The 22,156-nt window shown below is 40.5% G+C and overlaps 1 protein-coding gene across 2 annotated transcripts in view; it reads right to left on the bottom strand.

Annotated features, from left to right (window-relative positions):
* Positions 1–19,980, bottom strand: part of arnt2 (aryl-hydrocarbon receptor nuclear translocator 2) — a 35,236-nt gene extending 15,256 nt beyond the window's left edge. Inside the window, exons 1-9 of one of the 2 annotated variants that reach the window (XM_028402663.1) lie at positions 19,689–19,980; positions 15,008–15,119; positions 12,606–12,653; positions 11,470–11,517; positions 10,299–10,512; positions 9,852–10,065; positions 6,196–6,298; positions 3,016–3,081; positions 2,565–2,650 (exon numbers count right to left, since the gene is read on the bottom strand). In XM_028402663.1, coding sequence (XP_028258464.1) covers positions 2,565–2,650; positions 3,016–3,081; positions 6,196–6,298; positions 9,852–10,065; positions 10,299–10,512; positions 11,470–11,517; positions 12,606–12,653; positions 15,008–15,119; positions 19,689–19,719 — 922 coding nt within the window. In that variant the 5' untranslated portion in view covers positions 19,720–19,980. The remainder of the gene's footprint in view (positions 1–2,564; positions 2,651–3,015; positions 3,082–6,195; positions 6,299–9,851; positions 10,066–10,298; positions 10,513–11,469; positions 11,518–12,605; positions 12,654–15,007; positions 15,120–19,688) is intronic. The other variant, XM_028402664.1, reaches the window with a different exon arrangement.
* Between the last annotated feature and the right edge of the window lie 2,176 nt (positions 19,981–22,156).

Genomic DNA, 22,156 nt, shown 5'->3' with positions numbered 1-22,156 from the left:
GCCTCACAGACAGCAGGACATTACCCCATACTCGCTTCTCCCTTCACACGTTGCAGGTTTCCAGTGTCAGAGTAGGCAAAGCAGCTCCAGAGCATCACCAAGCCTCCATGCTTCACTGTAGGCAGGGTGTTTTTTTGTCTGTAGTTTGTGCCTTACTGTGCATTCTGAAACCTCACTGCCTGCTGTCACCAAGTCCTGGTGCAGGTTCACTAAAGTCACTTGGGGGTTTTTCCACTATCTGCCCTCTCAGAAATCTGGTGTCAGCTTTTGTTTTCTTCCTCTTTCTGCCATAACCAGGTAGGATAGACACTATTCCTTCAACTTTCAACTTGCCAACTATGCTTGCAAATGTATCTTAAGTAACAGTCAGTGCTGTAGCTGTCTTTTTGGATCCCTTTTCATGTCTGATAACCATTCTCTGAATTCTGTTTGACTTTGCCAGAATGTAACATGCAATCAAATTAAACTGCACCTTCAGCCAGTTCAGGTATTTTCTGTGTTCTCTCTCAAACACACCTCATGCAGCTAATCATACCTCTGATTAGCAAGACCACACCTGATTTGTAAATGTGTGCTCATAGAAGGAAATGTATTCAGGTAGTCTGTTCATTTCGTAAAAGCAGTAGCCATCACACATTGCAATTTATGTTAAGTCTGGAAACACTACTTTTAGTAAATTTAGTTAGGCAGTTTAAATAGTTTTTAATCTGGCAATGACTCACAAACGAAACTTTGTACAACTTGCTTATAAATCTAGGCTTGACTCAACTCAACATCCATTTGTATGCCACCTAAATATGTTTTTAACCCACTTTTCCATTAGTCTTGCTTATAAAAAGCCATATTTTTGTCTTCTTTCATATAGTAATCACTTCCAGATTTATTCACATTCTTTTCCTTGCACCATTCATCAAACACACAGTGTGCAGCATGTGTGTGTTTGCAGCGTGTATCACTGTTATCCATCTGCAATTTATGAGTCTAAGAGCGTGCGTCTCGCCTGATGGACTTTGCCAGTGCTATTGTATCCAGCACATTCCAGAGGAGTATTTTTAGAGCAAGGAAGTGAACCATGTGTCTGTAATTTCAAAACACACGTGTGTGGGTGCATGTTTGTGTTCTACCTGGAAGTATTCCAGCGTGACCTCGATGTTCTAAGAAGGGATTTAGCTCTGTTTACTTGATGTTGTTCAGTTTCATCACCCCACTTCACCGTATCAGTCATATAGACACCTGGTTTGAGATCCTGGGGGTGCATTCCAATCCCTGTCTGTATAAACACTGCACAGTCTGTGTGTCTGGAGGTATTTGATGTTTTCAGATCATCTACATATCACTCATCTGCATACAGCAAATACCGGTATATGACAAAAAACATAATTTTAAAATATAATTTAGAAGTTAATCTGATATATGGAGCAATTCAACCCTTTTCCACCTTAGATCATCAGATCAGCAAAAATGCCAATACAACTCTCAATAAAAATGTAAATATGTAGTCTATTTCTTTTAGAAATGTATCATTTTGGGGCAATTTTCAAGAACAGATGAATCCGAATTTGGTGCTCTGGTTATTTTTCAGGATGATGTATGATCCCAATCAATTTGGAACTGAGCCAATGTACAATGTGTCCTCATTATAATGACAGAAAATGTCACCCAGTGCAACATACTGGTTTGGAAACACAAGGTATTTGTTGTGGGATTGAATGATCTTGGTGGTGGTCTTATTATTCACTGCTCTATCTCTATTGGAAAGCTAGAGGTTTTGCAGTTTAACGCCATTACAAAAACATAAATCATAAAGACCAGCTGAATACTTCTATTCATCTGAGCAGATCCTATCAAGCAGCATGATACAGGCAGATTGTGGTATCACTTCATTACAGATTTGAAAACTGCTTCCCTGCATCTGCACTGTACAACATCAACCCTATAGAAGAACGCAGAAAAACGTGTATTATCAGGGGAATGATGTATGCACATATGCTAAGATGAATGACAGCCAATCCTGAGTGTACACAGACAAAAGCATAGAGTAAGAGGGACACCTGGAGTTCTTTGTAAGTTCCTAGTAGGGGAGACACACTGCACACACAAGATTGTTGTTACAGCTAACATCCGACTGTCAGCTGGGAAATTTATCAGCCAAAAGACAGACTGCAAAAACACTCCAGCTGTCGAATTCCCACAAAGACAAAGAGATTTAATGTTTGCTTTGCGCCATAGGTGAACACAGGCTGGATGGAACAAAGCCTAAAGTCAAAAGAGAGCAGACTTTCATAAAAAAGTCGCTCCAGAGCCACACAGGCTGCTGAGGATCTACAGCTGAATCCCACTCCTGATCCAGAGCTCAGGAGCTGCTGTAGGTTACACACAGGCCACACTTGTTCAGGGGACCAACGTGCAGTTTAGATGAGGCAGTGATGTTCTGTACAAGATCACCGACTTGATGAAACTTTTTCTCACACAAACAGTAGACAATGTCCATAGAACAGCTCCTGTATGTAATGTCCAGGGCTATAGTGCACGTGTGCAAACATCTTTTAGGAGTGTTGGTTTACCTGCAGGAGGCCAGGCTTTGATGTAGCCAGTGCAATGCACCACGGAGTACTGAGCCTCTCCTTCTTTTGAGGGTCCCAGCCCATTCCTGGCACACACAGACACACACACATACAGCAACATGTTAGGTAAAGGTACAAGCACAGAGGGACTCAAAAACTAAGGCTGTGTCACAAACTAGCATAATATTAATTGGTGGATCTTCTGCTTGCAGATATTATTTAATAGATAAAATCTGATGCAGCTTGGAGGTTTATAATTGATGGCTTGATGTGACAGAAACAGTCCAAAATAATTAATGTTTTTTTATTTTATTTTAGTGTCTTTTGGGACAATTTAGATATTCCAATTAATAGTTAATTGTATAATGTCAGATCTAAATTAAATCAGAATAGAGTAGATGGCTCCTCAAACCTAATGTGAGGTTTGTTGGGGCTTAGATCAACAATGTACCTGTATCTCTTCCTCATGTTGGACAGGCGGTTTAGGGAGATGTGATCCAGAGGAGCGCTGCCACACCTTCACACAAACAAAGACAACAGCATAGATTATTCCAGTTGAACGTGATTCTAGAGACACATAGTAATCACAGAATTCACTGAATTCAAGCACAGCTAAAAACAGGTAACACATATCAACGAAGGGTAACTGGCTAGTTTTGTGTGGCATTTGGCGAATGGGATACAGTTTTGCCAGACAGCATGATGGATCAACAGAAAAGTGGTGTTATACTACAAAACACAGCCTTCTGTAGCTGAATTACCCACACGTCAAGGTGCATCTGGATCTATTCATCCTTGATGTAACAGTGACTGATGGGAAAAAAACCCACAGGTAGCAGGGGCAGGCAGTTTAACATCAACCTGATGTGTACCAGGTGGAGTTGTTTTGCACTATATGGTCTGAATTAAGTTTAAGGATCAGTGTTATCTCTAAACATCCTGAAAACATCCTGAAAACAGCGATTGCCCTTTCGATTGCCCTCTTCACTAAATATATTATCTATGTTGTAGAATATGATGTATTTAAACTAATTTCATATCACAACATCAGCCCAAACCCTGTCACATCGGCTGTATTTGTCTAGCGATTAGCTAACTGACTGAATTTTGTCTCAACACAAGAGTGTAATCACGTTTATGTTATAGTGTGTGTTTGTAGTGACTGTGACAGTGTGACACCAATTAAAAATCCTCATTAAGAGTTTCCTCACTGTGCTCCAGCTTCCTTGATTGATGACTGAGTGGCCACACTTTAGAAATGTCTGCCCCAGTTGTAAGTCCAAAGAGGCCTGATTACATGTCATCCTTGTTCATTGTAAAGTATGAACAGGTTACAGCCTCCAGCTGAGTTTCCTTGAGGCCATGAGTATGTGGACGGCGGGTGTTTTTCTTTAGAAAGGTTAGTCTTGTGGCCGAACATTACATAACCGGGCCTGGATCTAATAATGGCTTCCCCGAAATGTTTCAGCCTGCTGATCATGCTGTGCTGCTCTCGGCGATGTGTGTGACAGACGGGGTTTGCGTTTCACTGTTTGCTTGCAGCCTTTTTCGGCAGCATGTTGTTTGAATTATGCAGGCAGAAAAAAAACGTCAGTTCAACAGATTCCTAACAACATAACACACTGGCTTTCGTGCGACTCTCGGGCCTTTGTGACAGATCCAGACAAAACAAGGCTAAAAAGCCCCTGACGCTTCTACACACTTGGACACAAACAGAATGTGAGTGGGGGGGTGTTGGAAAAGGTGTGTTATGTTGCTAAACTAAACACAAGCTTTTCCAAACCCTTTAAGCAGTTCACGCTCGCTGCTTTGATGTTGTATGTAGCCAATGAGTAATGAGGGCTGTAGGGTAAACTGTGTCATATTTTGACATGAAACACCAAGAAACAGACAGATTGGAGGATCTGGGTTTGCAAAAGGTCTTAAACTATAGAATAGCACTATCCAACAGACGGCAATGATTATTAGAATACATGGATGGAAAGACTGACAAGGTCTAATTATCGTGAAGAGTGGAAACATCAGCACTCCACAACAGAGGGGAGAAAAAAATCTGAATGCTATTGCATCAGGAGAGAATATGGAATTATAGATATGAAGCATATGGCTTAAGGGTCATGTGGTGTGAAATAGGTTATGGGTCCATGATCATCTCAATTTAAAAGGTATGAGTCATATATTGTACGTTTGCCGAGTGGTATTAAGAAGACTGGTGTGCACACTGACAGCTTGAAGGCCAGTGTTACAGAACAATATTTTACTCTTGAAGCACATTTCCAGCACTATCAATGCTAATGCATGTTATCAATAAAACACAGGCGCCTGTAAAAGAAAGTAAAGGAGTAAAACAAATGCAGCAACCTATCATAGTTCTAGCTGAAGAGTGCACAAGTACATTCTCAGCACGAAGCAAAACCTTGAGTGTCATCAAAAAACTGTGTGCGAACACTGATAAAAAAAAAGGAACAGAATAGAAAGATATGGACCAACAGTAATGCCCAGGCTTTATTGAGCCTATAAGTTATATAGTTCTGTGCTGTAGTATGTTACTCATAACTAAGTGACTGCCTCTACACAAATTGCCAGCCAGCCTATAGATGTGTTCCATTAGCCAGGCAAATGCGAACAAAAACAAGCACTTATGTAGTGGGAGCTCCAGTGATAAACTGGAGTAACAACTGATATTTATCAGTAGCATCATAATAACATCAAACCTGGCCAGCCAGCCTATGTTTCTGTTCCATCCCATACATAGAATAAACGCAACCAAATAGATATATAACCAATCAGAATCAAGGCATGTGATGTAGGCAAAGTGACAACCAGGCAGGTACGAATGGACATTTAAAATGGTGCAGTGCGGTATGTATGCTGGTGAGTGACTGCTGCAAGGAAAAAAGGCTGCAAATATTTTGGAATAAGGCAAGCAACCTAAGATGAACGCTTACAATTGGTAGTGAGTGGCTGGCTAGGCTATGTTACATTACATTAATGTATTCTGAACAAATATACATATAATATGATAAAAATACAGCTTTGTAGTAGTGAATAAGTAGTGTAGTAGCATTTCTGTCATCAGTCAGACCATAACAGGAAAGAAGTAATGTGAGTATGTGTTGCAATTGGCAGCTCCTTAGGATGCTGACACAAATTAATCCCTGGGCTTGTGTGTTCCTGCAGGGGGGTGGGGGAACATGAGTGTACATGACGGAAATCAGCAGATGAATATGTACCACAGAGGACCAAGAGGAACTGATGCAGAATATCTTATAAAGGCTTGAAACATCATACGATATACCATGTTGTTTATTAACAGTGTGACAGTGTTAAGGTGCTGTGAGGAGTGCTCAGTGTCTGCCGCAGTCAGCTCTTTTACATCCTTCTGAAGAGAGAGTCAAGCTGAGGCTGTAAAAAGGTGTAATGACTGTCACTTTGTGAATGGCTAACTGCTGCACCAAATGACTATAATTTATTATAGAGTGCATTTGACATGTGCCATTGAGCTACATGCGTTTTAAACAACTGAATATTTACAAACATAAATAGGAAGAAGTGAAAGGAATCTGGCTTAAATGCAGTGCATACTAATTGGAATAAGTAGGAAGGAAAAGACACAAAAACACAAACACACCTCATGCGGCAGATGAAGGAGCGTCTGGAGCCCATGCACATCCTCATGGAGGACTGCTGTCCCTCCTTCTTCACTGTTCCTGTCTTCAGGTCTAAAATCCGTCCTGTTAATACACAAACAGCAGCTCAAATTAAAACAGGGTATTTCAATTACAAGACAGAGAAATGCAGCCCAGAGAGTTTTGAATAACCCGTCAGGTGCCCACACTGTTGTAAAGAAGCAATGACAGCAAAAATCAAAGGAATTACTCTGTTTCTCATTTTGCAAAGGCCCTCAGAGGTCAGAGAGGGGTGCATGCAAGGTTAGGCCAGCAATGATGCACAGGAAGAAAAAGGTGAGACCTCACAGCTTGCTTTTGTTGCTTTAACCTGCACAATCAGTCTCCATCATCATTAATGCAGGACTGATCCGTTCCAGCTGGAGGAGGAATTCTCAGTCTCTGGTAAACATAAAGGGAACAGGAACCTCACACGCAAGCACGCGCCTGATATGATGGACAGAGGTGAACACTGAACATCATGGTAAACACATAGCAAACCGCATTACATCAACAACAATTAGACAATTAGCTGTGTCTGTCTGCTGTTCTGTTCTTTCTCAATTTGGGCCATGCGTGTTGGGTGGATGCTGTATTCACAGCAGGTGTGAGCCCTTTATAAAAATAATTGTAGATGTCAGCACCGACACAAGCACACAGACTAGACTGTGAGGAGAGCTGCACCCCTGAGTCTTTGAGGATTAACCTGATTGAGGAACAGATCTCACTGCAACTTTCTGCCATCACTACCACCTGTAGTAAATGACGTACCACAACTTCATAGATTGATGGCTTCAAATTCCTAAAGTCACAATTCTGAGCTGTGGAGAGCACTGATTCAATGATCGGGCCCTAGACCTTCCAATGACTTCTAATGCAATCTCCTTATTGACAAATCTAAATTGGTTTATTAAGGCACAACAGCAAGTCTTTTATTCTGAAATTCAGTCTTAATAAATATAATATTTAAAAGAAGACCATATGGATCTCATACACACCCAAAAGCAAATAAACAAGCAAACACTAATTTCTAATAAACAAACTTAAACAACTCTGATACTTCTAACTCTTGCCATGATTATTACTATTTATTCTGATTCATCATCCCATTATTGTGCCTTCCAAGTAAAACCTTCTTTTGTCTCCCTATGATAAAATAAACATTTTAGCTGATAGCATGCTGATGGATTTTTGTTTTGACATACGCATAAAAGAGCTAAAATTATTCCCAGACAGCAGGACTGAAGATATTGCTATGTGGAAATTCAAAAACATAATTTCACTGCACTATGCATCCATTCATCTTTTTATTCATTTTCCTGATGTGCACAATGCCACCTATCTGTTCACGCAGTTTCTGAAACAGACACTGCATTTGCTGCTTTTTGGAAACAGGAAAAAAGCAACAAAGAGCTTGAAACACACTTTACATGCACTCATTATACTCATAGTGCAAGACGGAGCGTGATCTAACCTGGAGAACCAATCCAAAGCAACGTCACACTTTCACGGTAAAGGTACAGAACTGAGGATAGAAATAGTCTTTTATAGAGTGGGAATGTGGGTTCTAATCCACGGAGCCTAATGTAACTACTCTACAGTAGAAAGTCTACAGATCAACCAAATATTTTACTCTTAATGACTTCAGGTCACAAGTGAGTCAATCGTGGCTTCCTAGTTGTGGTGAGGAGTGCAGAATTTTCTGTTTTTACACAGTCTTACACCATCCGAGTTCCAGCGACTGGTACTGCTGAGTTTAAAAACATTTTTGAAATGATCTGGGTCAGCTGACCTTAGCATTAGGACTGGAAGCAGATTAGGAAACAGGTGTTATCTGTTGTTTTAAATTAACAATAGGTCAACTGTTCATTAAGAAATGTAATTGCATGGCCTAACCACATCCTTAAAAATCAAAAAAAATCCTGGCCTGGCTTACAAAACATGCTACAGGCTTACAGAGCTGTTCAGAGGGTTCTAAATGCTTTATAAACTCTATGTGCTTCTACATTCCTCTCATTTGGCAAAAACAAATAAAAATCATAAATCGATGTCTTAACAACAGACAGCAACAACTGGTGTGCAGGAAAGCATCACTTGTTAGCTTATTTTTGTTCAGTCCTTCCACGTCGGCATGCTGGAAAAACATGTAGTCATAATAAAGTTCAAACAGCGAGCAACAGAAAAAGCAGAGAGCGAGCTCACCCAAACATGCTGCTTTAGTTCCAGTAAAAGAAACTTAACTCACTTCAAAGGCTATGCATGTGTCTGTGTGTGTGTGTATTTTCATCTGGCACAGTTCTACACTGAGATTACTATGTTGTGTGCATTACATGGCACTGCTGGGTTCTTGTGTATTTTAGCGGGCCTCTGGGGTCAGATGGACAAACTGACAGACACAAACTCACATGCTTTACTGAGATGCTCTGGGGGGGCTCCATTTAAAAGGCAATGCTGCCCCCTAGTGAACACTGTGAGAATGTAAGCTGTTTGTATATTTCAATATGACACATAAGCTTTATTTAGTGTGTTAAACATGGGGAAAACAATACTTGCTTTGATGTGTGTGTCTTCCAACAGAGTTTGTACTTAGTCACGTGTGGCCATATGTTATTTGATTGACTGCATGACATAAAGTTGGGGACTGCACTTTTATTTCACAGTTATTAACTGCTGTTAAGCAAGATGTATAATTGAAGTATGTTATACTTCAGACTTATAATGTACCTTATAATAATGCCTTCTGGCAACCATTTTTATATTTCATTTAAGGCAATGGTGATTAAGTACAAATACTACTTGCTCTTATCAAAACCTTTACCGAAAGAGATCCTAATTGTAACGGTGCTCTTCAAAATTTTACAACCACCTAAATAAGCACTGGGTGATAAATTGATTTTATTGATTAAATTGAATTTGCTCTTTAGTACTATTTGTTTTTCATGAAATTTGATTTTAACTTTCACCCCTGTCGCACACCCTAATGTGTTAAATGTTAAAGAACATGGCAGCCAGCATGGCAGCATGGCTGGAGCTTGCCCCTAAAATACGCAGTTTTGGTAGTGGTTCAATCAGTCAGAAGGAAGCATGCCTTCATGCTGAATGTTGCAGGCTGAGATGCAACAGGCTGAGTTTTATGGGCTAAAACACACAGTAAAAATAGAGATTTCCTATTTCTTTTATTGCATTTTATTATCTTTCCATGATGCCCACAGCCTGCCCCATGACAGAGACTTGACTAGTTGCAGAAAATTTAATTTAACTACATATTGTCAATTTTAACTCCCAGATGTTTTCTTTGATTATTTCAGCACCTCAGAGGCATGCAGCTGAGTGAGACACCCGCTAAAACACAGCCCACATTGGAAGAATCATTTCCAAAATGTGTTGTTTTTAGGACAGCAGAAAAAAAGGATTTTTAAGCCCAGCCCTAACCTAAATATTTATCTTTCCGTCTTAACACAATAAATTTTGAACAAATTGTGTCTTTAACAATTAATTAATGCTTATTGAAAACAATCTCAACAATCTTTAGTAGAGAGTACAGTGACAGTCTAAGTCACTAATTACCATCCAAATATCAACCAAATATTCAGCTGAAAGAGAATTGTGGCTTTTCTACCTGTCATTGAGTTCTCTGAAGTGCTGAGCTGTTCCCTCAGCTTGTCTACATCGTCCGGGTGGACCTGTTCATACAGAGTGCTGCCGAACCACTCGGACTGGGGATGGTTCAGCACCGGTGTCACAGAATCAGATACGTAGATGACGCGGCCTGTTTCTGCAGCAACCACAAACAGGAAGCCATCTGCTGCCTCCAGGATCAGGTGCTTCAGTTCCTACAGGAAGAGGTCAGATACATCCAAGGTCTATGATCTGTCAGCTGCTCATTTTCTTCCAAAAAAAACTTTGATTAGCGGTAAATCCTGATCTACAACGCTGAATCTAGATCACCTTATAAAATCACAGACTTTCAGACCTGGAATCTCTAATAATAAGTAATACCTGCATGAAGCAATGCTACGTTTAATACATGTAGATCCACTTCATCACAGTAAAGACCGTACTTTACCTGTTCAGTGAGAAAGGAGGGCTTGTAGGCCCCATCAGTAGATGTGTTCCCGGTGCCCCTCATGGATTTCATGTGGGAGACGGCCATGCGCAAGATGGTCAGCTTGTCAGGTTTCCGAGCCAGGGCGCTGCAGGTAGGGACCATGTCTGACAGCTCGGTGATGTACTGAGTCATTTTATTGCGCCGGCGTCGCTCAATTTCACTGTGGTTCTCTCTACAACAGAGAAAGGGGCAGTGAGGCACTTGGAGGTTACCAACTTGGAACCACGTTCTAGCTCTTTGTCACTGTAATAAACCGAATCTTGTCACCTGCTCATTTCGGTTTGCGAAGCATTTCTGCATTTGACAGGACAAAGTGAACAGAGCTCATGGATGTGTTTGTAAGAACAGAAGGATTCAGCCAGCAAGGTCTCTTGTGAGGACCTGTACTTTGACATAGGCCAATTGTCCTTAAATGGCAGCAGAGGGAAATACAAGATTACAACAAAAGGGCTGTTAGAGCCACCCCAAGTAAGTATTTAATCTGCAGAAAAAGAACGAGCTTTGCATAAAATACAGGTGAATAATTTGTTTATAGCAGAACTCTGCATCTTCTAATATTCATCAGTTTGATTCTTTCATTTACAAAATGTCACCGTGTGCATGTGTTCTACTATTTCAAAAAGAAATGTGATGTAAATGACATAATGTGTCCATAACACATAATGCTAAAAGTATGTGGTAATGTTTGTTCCAGAGGATGTGTCTAATTCCTGGTTTATGTCACTATTTTTCTTTTTAAAATTTTTTGGGTGTTAATGGTGCCTCGGGTTGTAAACTAAGTTAGGACATTCTGTGTATGAGTTATAAATAACCAAATTTCACCACACCACCTACAGTACGTCGGCGTTTCCTCATTTATCCAATCCAGCTCTCGAGAACGTTGAGCTGTTTCTGCACTGAGGGAATATGTCTAACCAGATGAGCTCGCTGCTTCCTGTCTATGACACTATCACTGTTTCTCTAACTTATAGTTGGTTTATAGGTTAACTAAAAGAGATCTCTACACAGGTAGCAATACTGACTTTTGTTGACAAATCTTATCCTGATTTTGCACTTTGATAGGCTGTACAGTCTGTCGATCCCTGAGTCAAGGGAAGGATCCTCTGTGAGCCTAGCTGGCTAGGCCTACCTTGCATATCTCTCCTTATCTCCACCAGAAATCTGATCATCATCATACCTACAGAGAAGAGAGGACACAGCATATAACACATTGTACATACACACAGGTGAAAAGCATTGTACCTGCCTGACTGTGCTCACGTATTCCTCGCATGCAGTGGTTTTAATGTATTAATGCATGATGCAGATGGTCTGATGGTAACAATAATGGATAAAAACTGACAGAACAGGCTGGCAATGGCTGATGAAGTCATAAAGGTGTTCTGCTATACTGTGGGTAAGGACCAGCTATTATAAAACTTACATTGTGAATCTAAGGTTGAGAATTCATTTATACTGCTCACACTGACATTAACATTAACTGCTGACAACTCAAAGCAAGGTGACATCACTGGACCTGGTACAGTGAGCAAGGCAGCAAGAGGCGTTCAAGATGTGACAAGAAAAATATTAGAAAATGAGCGAATCAAATATTGCTTATTAACCAAAATAAGAAAAAATAAGAGTGTGCTCTTTTCAACTTTAGTCTTTGCATCACTAACCAGTAGATGTCACATACAAAGAAGTAAGGCAAACCTAAACTCCTCACTATAACATGCAGCAGTGAGTGATATAAATATGGGAATAGTCTATGTACATTTCAATCCCTTTTATAGTATGAATATGAGGATTTCCTGTAGCCCCATAGATCACATGTACATTATTAAGACTGCAGTTCCTTGTGTGGCCAGCAGAGAGCAGCTCCTCCTCCTCACTGTCACCACTCCGCTCAGCTGTGGCTTCAGCTCAAAAATAAAGCACTTACTACACAAACCCTAAAGACTTGCACAATACACAATATGAGAAGGAAGAAAAGGCAAAACATAAAAAATTAAATATGAGAAAACAGCTGAGATGCAGTGATCCTCTTAAAAAAGAATATATAACAAAGCATTGTATTTTTGATGGGGGAATAAAAAATAAGTCATGAGGTGTCCATGTCAGTGGTACAAACAGGGTATCTGCAGGTACAAGTGTTTTTATCAAGTGTAAAACCAATGGAACTGAAGCTGGTGTCAGATTTAACTGCACCTGCTGATACCCTGAAACAACTGTGTGGTCTTTATGAAAGAAGTTGAACAGGACCGATGCCATTTGCGTTCTTACCTTGAAAATTTGCTTGGGCCCTCTCCATCTTCATCATCAAAGTCCATTCTGAGAAACAGGGAGACAGTTACTAGGTCTGCTAGGTCGGCCATATACAACATTATCATGATAAATAGTTTCTGGGGAAAACCAGCAGACGTCAGTTAAGCGTGACAGTCTCATACTCATAGGTCTGCCGATGTGTATGCAAGTTAAAAGCAGCACCTGCTGACAACTGAGCCAGTGATTCAGTGTGTTTATCTGGATGGCTTAAAGATCGGATGCTCTCATCGCACTGTGGCTCCACGGGCACAAGCGATGACCACTGGAATCAAATCACTGCGGCAAACGGTTTAAAAAAAATTAACCATATTTAACTATTGTGTTGTGATGATGAGCCAGAACCTGCATCGGAAACAATGGCAGAGACCTGCCAAGTAATAAGACAACACAAAACACAGATCTCTGACCAGAACCAGAATCTGATTTGTGTTTATTGCCATGTAAGTGAAGACCTTTTACATTACTAGGAATTTGCATGAGTGATTTACTGCATACATAAAACATGAAACAAGTAACATGTAATAAGAAGCATAAAGGAGGAGGAGTGACAGCAACATTAAGGTCATGTATTGTAAAATGCAGATTGTTATTAATAATAAACACACATGCCCAGTGCTCCGAGCTCAGACGTTGAATGTCAAACTACATCTGAACCAGTCCAAGTATTTCTTCTGCAACCATTGTCACCAGCACCCTGGATAGTTCTCACAAAATAAACTTTAATATTAACAAGAAAGAGTTTCCTCAGTAAAATCTCTAAATCCAGAGAAAATAAATAAACTGCAATGACTGCATCGTCCTGCGAGGACTCCTTTCAAGGTAAACATTTTTCTTCTGTGGTGTGAAGCTTTATGTGACTTACTAAAAGTCTAATTCTCTCCATCTGTTTGCATATTTTCTCTGAGGCAGCAATGTTTACACATGTGCATGGAAACAAATGACAGTAACCCCTTTGTTCCTTGTCTACGAATTGAGGACATTCTGTAATAAATGACTAAAATACATGTAGCATTTGTTGTGCTTGATGTTGCATCTTACTTTTTGTCACATTTTGTCAAATTCAAACACTGGTCAAAAACACTCTCTGTATATGGTCTTGCAGAGGTCACCATGCTGATTTGTGTCCGTATCTCCTCACTTCTCTTTCTCTTGCCTATTGTGAGTGTGACTATTAGTACAATGATGACTTCTCATAGTAAAAGACGTATGTTACAATAAAACATGATAAATCGCTCTGCCCAGGACATCTTGGAGGATATTAGTGTCTAAAGTGAGAATCTTGCCTGTTTCACTATGGATTCTATGGCAATCCACAAGGCATGCTTATAATACGCAGGTTTAGATAGACTTCAGTTTTAAATGTGAATCATATACAGTATATGTGTAGATTGACTTGCAAAACTGTCTAAGATAATGAATTGAAGTCTTTGTTGAAAACGCATGATCACCTATGTACACCTATTCTATTCTAGTGCTCCCACCACCCTACAATAACCGCATAGTCCTTCAGAAATGATCTTATACTAGAGAAGGCAGGCTGCAACCCGATTGGTTAAGTGCAAGTAAACATACTGTATTTTATGCATGATCTACCTCTATAGTCAGTACATGTGCAACACTGTCTGCACAGAAAGAGAGCTGTTGTGTATCTGTCTTGGAATCATCCTAAACACCAGCAAAAACATGTGCACTAACACTCACAGCGGAATAAATAAATCAACAATTGGACAGAAAGGTAAAATGTCTGTTGCATCCCTGCACCACTGCCTGTATCTAGGTCTGTATTATTTATTCATGTTTATGTAAGCATATTGCTCGGTGCATGGGTTAAATGCACTGCTTTGACCCCTAAGGATTAGGTTCACATGGTACACAACACATGTAAACACACAAACGTACAAATCTCATCTAAAGCATCCCATTCTTTTTCCGTTTCTTTCCGCACTGATGCAGAATCTGAAACTGCCTTTTGCACGTCATATTGCTCTCCATATAAACCATAGAACCGAACAATTATTGTTCGTAACTTTCAACTACTACTTGCTTTTACGACTACTTACTGTGAAAAACAAGTGCCATTTTATCGTGATAAACAGTTAACACCGCTGGTTGACTTCTAATAACTTATAAAAATGATAATTCTCTCTATTACACATCTCCACACATTTGATTAAACCCAAGATGGCACACTGGCCTATCAGAAAACAGAATACACCATTTTTTGTAAACCTGCTAAAACGTATGCTTCACAACACCACAACCATGCATATGTGTGAGAGACTCTTCAAGAGACTTTAAGAGGTTTCATTTTTGGACCAGTATAAAGACTTTGACAGCTGATCTTTAGTGCAGATACTCACCCTGCTGATCTCCTCTTGCCCCCTCGACCTGACACGGTTCCTCCCATCCTCACCTGGCCGGATCCAACTGCTCCTGGCATTGCTACTGTCCCTGGCAACTCACTGCCCATTTCTGGAAGAGATGACAGGAACAGCATACAGTTGGCTTTAGCATCACTCACATTAGATTACACATTAGTCAGTGTAGTGGTAGACAGTGTATCCATTGATTTAAGCTGCATACTGCAAGGCTGAATTTGCAGTGTGTTCTCTCTAATACTCTAGCTGAATTTGACAATTATGGCAGTAAATATTCTGGCTGTTCTTTTCAACATGAAGCTGGTGTGTGTTCATTATGTACCATTACATCAGCAAGGGATTATACTGCCTGCCAATTCAGCCTCTATCTTCCTCTAATATTAAATGTACACTGCATTATTTTCCTCATCCACAAGCCCATTCTGTGTGCTTGGCTGTTTTCCCTCCATCTTTCCGCTCTATTCACTCGCTCACTCACTCATTCAGCCAGATGCAATGGATAGGCCAAACAAACCCTCCGGTATGCCTCAGTGCACCAAGTAACAGAGTTAATATTTGATACAGTGTGCATTCCACCCCGCGTCTTTTCTTCCAGAGAAACACTCACACACACGCATTGCAGCGAAGGGCCTTCCAAAGATCAGTCTTCCATCATTCATTCATGCAGTGGGTATGAAGAGACAACTTCATAACACAATCAGTGTGGTTTTCAGCCTGAAAAGAAAACTAAGCGCACACATTGTTCATGTATGAACGTTAATCGCTATACTTTAAGTACCTTTACGGCTAGGGAGGAGTTGGGATTGAACCACCAACCTTCCGGTTACTGGACTATACCACTGCGCCACTGCTGTCCCCAAGTGCAATGATATTCTACATCAGTTATTACCTGATGAGATACTGTACATATAAATATGTGTGAGGTCATTTCAGAGCAGCTACCCCCTTGTAGCAAAATACAAGTAAACATTTAACATTTGTTAACATTAATATTCTACTCACTCCTGGTTTCAGCCTATAGCTGCAGATTTACAATACAAATTTTAGTGCAAATTAAATTAAAATGTCAAAATAATAATCTTACATTTATTACATTATTTTCAACTTAAAGTGAAGGGTATCTTGTGTATGTAATTAAAACCATTAAACTATTTTATGCTGGCATATAGTTATAGTTCAAAGTTATCCACACCATACCAGTAGCTTTACAATGCAATGATCTTTAGAGTTACACATACACCACCAGCCAAAAGTAACTTTTAACTGTTGGTTGACTAGTGCATAACATCTTCAGCATCTAATTCTGCTGCTGCTTAATCTGACGAGCAACAATAAAGGGTTAGTCAGGAGTGAAGTGCTGGAGGAAAAAATAAGATATTCCAAACAGTTTCTGTAGGTAATGGTGTTACCATCCATCACCTGTGTTCTATATTATGCCAGAGAAAATCAAAATTTTAACACTGCAGACTGGGCACTTAAAGCAGCTTGGAACACATGCTCACAAATGCACTCAACAATGGATCCATTTTCACCAACTCCAAAAACGGCACACAGTTGTTTTTGCACCAGATGGACACGTTTCATCAAAAGACTGATGATTTAAGTGTATAAAGGCGACTGTATTATTCACAGGTATGTGACATGACACAGTTGAAGTGGTTTCAATGAGGACAGACCCGCTTCTCTTTTATTTTCACGGCTACAATGGTGAGAAGTCCCAGCCTGGGCAACACATTTGCTGTGTGCTATATTCACAAAACCAATTGTTTTAACAGCCTTGAAACATCATTCAAAGTTTTCCTGCTGGTGACAAGGTGGGTGAATGTGTTGTCCTAACAATCTGCATTTCTGTTATTTTGTATCTTTTCCATAATCTGTAAGCAACACAGACAAAACAAATGTGTAAATCCAAACAGCTCTGATGGAAATCCAGCTGTATTAAAGTGCAGAGTATGTGAGCAGAAAGAGAAGCAAACAGATGTTGAAGGCCCCTCCTCTGCTGCTCTGCCCACTTTTTAGCATTTTTAAAATTTATGCAGGAGGTGGAGTTGGGCTCAGAGCTGCATGTTAACTTACACTTAAAAGAGAAACAGTAACAGTCACATACAGAAGCCTGGTTTTAACTCAGTTACATATGCATCCTCAGACAGCCGAAAGCTGAAAAGCCCTGGGGGCAAACATTACTGAGCCTGTTGGAAAACCAGGGGAGAAAGCAGAGTTTTTCCATTCCAATCACTGCTCTACACCTCAAAATGGTTTTACTTCTAAGACCTCTCTTCACAAACATGTTTTATTTCTTCCTTTGCTGATCCCATCTTCTCAAACAGAATTTAGGACGACCACTCAACATCTGAAAATCTATACCTTCAGACAATCTATGGTTCAAACCAGATGCACTGTAAGATTCATATAATTGTTGAACTGCACTCACTACAACACAGTCTTTCTGTTTTGCTAAATTGAAACCTGAAAACCAAGTTATGAAACAGCAAACCAGCATGCCACAGATTCAACACAGGCCATCAACAACAAAGTGCTGTCGTTTAGATCGTACTGAGGAATGAAACAATTCAAATGTTTAGACATTGCTGGCTTGTGTTTTTGTGGTTAAAATGCTGAAAGTTTCCCACATGACAAATTCTTGTCTCTGCTTTAAACTTTCAACATCATAGGATCAGTTTAAAACACCTTAAGAGATCAGGGAACATGAACCCATCTACAAACATGTAGATAGATATATATATATATATATATATATACACACACACACAATAGTTGTGATTTCTCTCATGTTACTGTTCAAAATCCAGAGAAAGGTAAAATAATCATTGTAAGTTAAGCTTTGTTTTTCAGCTAAATATGTTTCATTCACAGCTCTGAAATCATCTTTGCCCTCTCTAAACCTGCAACCCTCATTAGATCATTTCTAATCATTACTTGTCATGTTTCAAATGCTCTTACACCAATTGGATCTGGGGAACAGCCAGCTGGAGATAATCCAGATAACACAGCGTTACCACATCACCAGGTATCTGCTCTCAGGTCAACGTGACTGTACCATAACACAGGGAAAGTCTTAACGCTGATCCCGGACCAGCTGTTAAACTTTGTCCTTCTCTGGTTAGCAACAGTAGAAGCATTAGGCTAACTGGGTGTCATCAGCAGAAAGAGGAGCTGCACATAGCTCTCAATGCACACTTACATTACAACAAGTATGACATACACAGAGGTACAATTACAGCTACAGGTTTTGACAGCGGCCTGGAGGCGTTGGTACTCCATCCAAATATGCAAATTTTGTTTTATGAGAGAAAGAACGGGGTTTTGTTGTCTTGTAATCTGACAGGATTGTGTTTTTTCATCTCGTCATTGCTCATTCTAAGTGCACCTCATTTCAACACTCTGCATTCAGCTAAGGTACTAACAAGCAGCAAATTCTTTATTTATTTTCCTTTTTCATTTACATGGCCAATGAAGTGACACGGAGCGTGAGGTAGAATATGCTTGACCTGTTTTGATATGGAGATCTCAGGAGCTTAGTCTCTGTCCTCTAGAAAAATAATTACTTTGCCAATCTCTACTGTTACTGGTGCAGTTTATTTTGCACATGCATGGCAGTTACCTCGGCTGGTATAAAAACCATTCATTGTATCATAACAGTGTCATCAAACTCTTTAGAAACAATCATTCCAGCTACACTTTACAAAAGTGTCAACATAAGTCAGTGTGATGACAAACGTCATGCATGCAAATGCTCATAAACCACCCTCACAGACTAAGCACTGGGCGGGATTAAACCAGACTTTAGGCTACTTAAAATGTTGCAAAATTGCAATGTTCAGAATTTTCAGCCATGCAAAGCTTCACACAAAATTAGTTACATAGCAATATCACAATCTAGTAAGTAATTCCACATGCGTGTGAACTGGATTAGATGTATAATGTGGCTTTAATCCGAACTTTAAAAACAGATTAACACTCGTTTCTATTGAAAACACTGGGTTTCCCTTAATGTTTAGATCAGGTTTAAAATCCTCTTGCATTGACCTGATGATGGAAAGCGAGTGACTTTACAGGGAATGTAAAATGTTTACGCTCGGTGCTTTTAAAACAGTGGGAATCACATTATACTGGCAGCGGTTCAGCGGGATTCAGTGTCCGTGAATCTAAAGGGTTTCTGTGCAATAAGGAATCAACAGGCGATGGACAGGGAAATACAACAATAAGACATAAATGTTCTCTTTTAGGACAACACATGCTCAGACGTATCCGTGGTACCACACAGCAGATGAAGGGCAGTGATGTCGGGCAACGATATGCAAAATAACCTTTTGTATCGAGGAGAGCAGCGGGCTAAAGGCACGGGGCTAGCTTAACCGAGGCGAACAGCAGCAGAAACACGACCACACCGCGGGATAAATGCATCGAAACGAACAACATCCAATTCCTTTGACATTTGGAGGCCAAACTGTGAAGAATAGCGGCCGTGTGGACGTGGGCTCGGTGGGGGGAAGGGGATGGATGCTGTAGCCAGGCTTCGGCGGCCTGTCGGTGCTCCAAACCTCTTCAGCAACAGTCTGAACAAAACCCAGCGTTTCTATATATTCCTACATTTACACCGATAAACATCCCGTTTCGCCTTCAAGGCTGAATGTCGACTTACCGGACGGGTTGACCGCAGCGGGAGTTGCCATGTTTCCTCAGCGGAGAAAAATAACAAAACGGCGGCGATGGAGATGACGCACAATACGGCTCGAGAGCCCCCGTGAGAGACCGCCTAAACTCCGCGGGATTGGCACGCGAGGCTCGGTCCCACCTCCAACCTCACATCAGCGATCGCGGAGAAAGGAGCTGATTCAAAGCCCGGACAAAAACACGCGTCTTTGCTGCACACGCAGATATAGAATGCGCGTTTAATGAGCAGATCCTCACACCAGACCTAATAAAATGCAAGATGTCTGAATGGTAACACCGCGAGATTTTAGGGTGCTTGAATAAATTAATGTTCCAGGCTCCAGTGCGACTGGTGTGTGGTGAAAGCAGTGTGTGAGGCTGTGAATGGAGGCTCTCATGTTGGGAGGTGTGAGTTAAAATACCTAATCTGTTGCTACCTCAAAACAAATAACATTAAAATAATTCAATTTACAAATGGATAAGTCATCACAGAATTCCGTTTAACCTATTTTATGAAGTTTGGAACCAGGGGGAGCCTGTGCAAACATAAGTTATGGCCTCTTTTACCCTCCTCTCTTTGTACAAAAGGATTTTTTCCCCTAACTTGATTGATTTGAAACACATACTCTTATTTAGAAAGTCAATGATATCTTTAGTTGAGAGCAAAGGTGTGAAGAGAGAGAACTGGCACAGGGAGGAGGACTTCACACAGCTGACAGGCTGGAACCAGGATCCTCCTCCCACCACCATGCAGTGGAGAATATTTATTGATGCGCAAAATTAAATCCAACCAGTATAATATTATTCAGCCTTTTGTCTATTGACAATGGCAATATACTGCATAATTTGGTTGTAATGTTTACACAACTTTGTTGGAAGACTGACTGAACAACTGCATTCATGATGCACACGCTGAATATTTGTCAGTGGTATGATGATATCATCTGCTATGCTAAAATATCATTGAAAGACTAATATCTGCAGATACTGGCATGTGTTACAGTATCATAAATCACTAAAAATATGACAATGAACTTACTTAAACAGCTCTTTAGTAGACATTATAGATATGCTGAATATGTTTCTATGAGGAGCAGAGGCCATGTGATGCCTTTTAATACATTTTATATCACAGACGTCCTAAAATGTATTTCTCTATGAAATACACAGAAATGAATATAATTTGTAACATATCCTGTGAACTCACGGTGTTCACTTATTGCATGTAACTCTGAATGAATATTTATGAGTTGCATCATCACAGCCTCAGACAGGGACCAGCTGACAGGTATACTGTAAACCTACGACGGTGCACAGACGGGGGGAGCTAACTGTTACTATAAAAGAAGTTTGTTTGTTTGAGAAATGGTCAATATCAGAGTTTTGTTGATGAAAATATAAATGACAGCCCTAAGTAACCTGACAACATTCATAATGTCTTTGCATGGTAGAGTATTTGTTGCATGTTAAGCAGAAACGGTGCCATAAACACTTGCTGCATCTTTCCTGTGGACACACATGCAGCTGCACACACAGGGAGTGAGAGTGGAGCGGGAGCAGGGATGTGTGCAGCACTCTGCTCTGCTCTGTTTGTGGGGCTCAGTGTGCAGAGAGGGGATGCAGCAGGAACCAGTGACTCTTCCCCCCCTGCTTTTCACTCATCTGCCCCCATCATCTCCATCTGCCCTTCTTCTATCCTGCCTCTCCATTACCCTGCCACCCTCCCTCGACTTCTCACTTCCCCAGCCTCCTCTGCTTCACAGCGGTTCCTCAGCGCAGACCGGGAACCTTCAGCTGCTGTGCAGGATGTGAGAGGAGCAGGTAAGAACCCTGATATTCCGGGCTCTCTTTCTGGATTTGCACTGCAACAGTTCTATGCTTTGGTTGCTGGGATGCTGGCTTTGCTGGGCGGTTACAGTCGGAGGTGATCTGATGTGGAGGTTTTTTTTTTTCCAGCAGACATCTAAGAGGCTGAGGTATTCGGGTGTGATTTGACACCATACAGTGTAATCTGTTATTGTAGTTTATAATTCTTGAGTGAGCATCTGGTTTAGATCAGGCTGGAACACAGGAAGGTGCATGATTCAGTGGTAACTTTCTGCTGATTGCTAAGCACCACTGGGACAACAGAAAGGATTATTTTTCTTAGAACACGATGAATAGTTTAAGTAATAAAAACAAATAATTCTCCCATGATTAGAATCAAAACCACAGTTTCTCAGAGCCCATATGTGTCTTGCTGTTTTAGCTGTGCTTTGGTAATCACTGCTTCATGCACTATTCTTTACTTTGCTATTATCAGGTCCACTAGCTAGTCTAGTTGAGGTCTGCTAAGGTTAAATTTGGTTTCCATTTGCATTATAAATTGCACATGCACCATACAGTGTGTCAAGAAAGTTGCAGTTGAATATACAGCCGTGACAGAACACATGAATGTGAAAGACTACTCATACCGCT

The sequence above is a fragment of the Parambassis ranga genome, chromosome 3 (genome assembly GCF_900634625.1).
Source record: "Parambassis ranga chromosome 3, fParRan2.1, whole genome shotgun sequence".
NCBI classification, from domain to species: Eukaryota; Metazoa; Chordata; class Actinopteri; family Ambassidae; genus Parambassis; species Parambassis ranga.
This window is presented reverse-complemented; position numbering and strand designations above follow the sequence as displayed.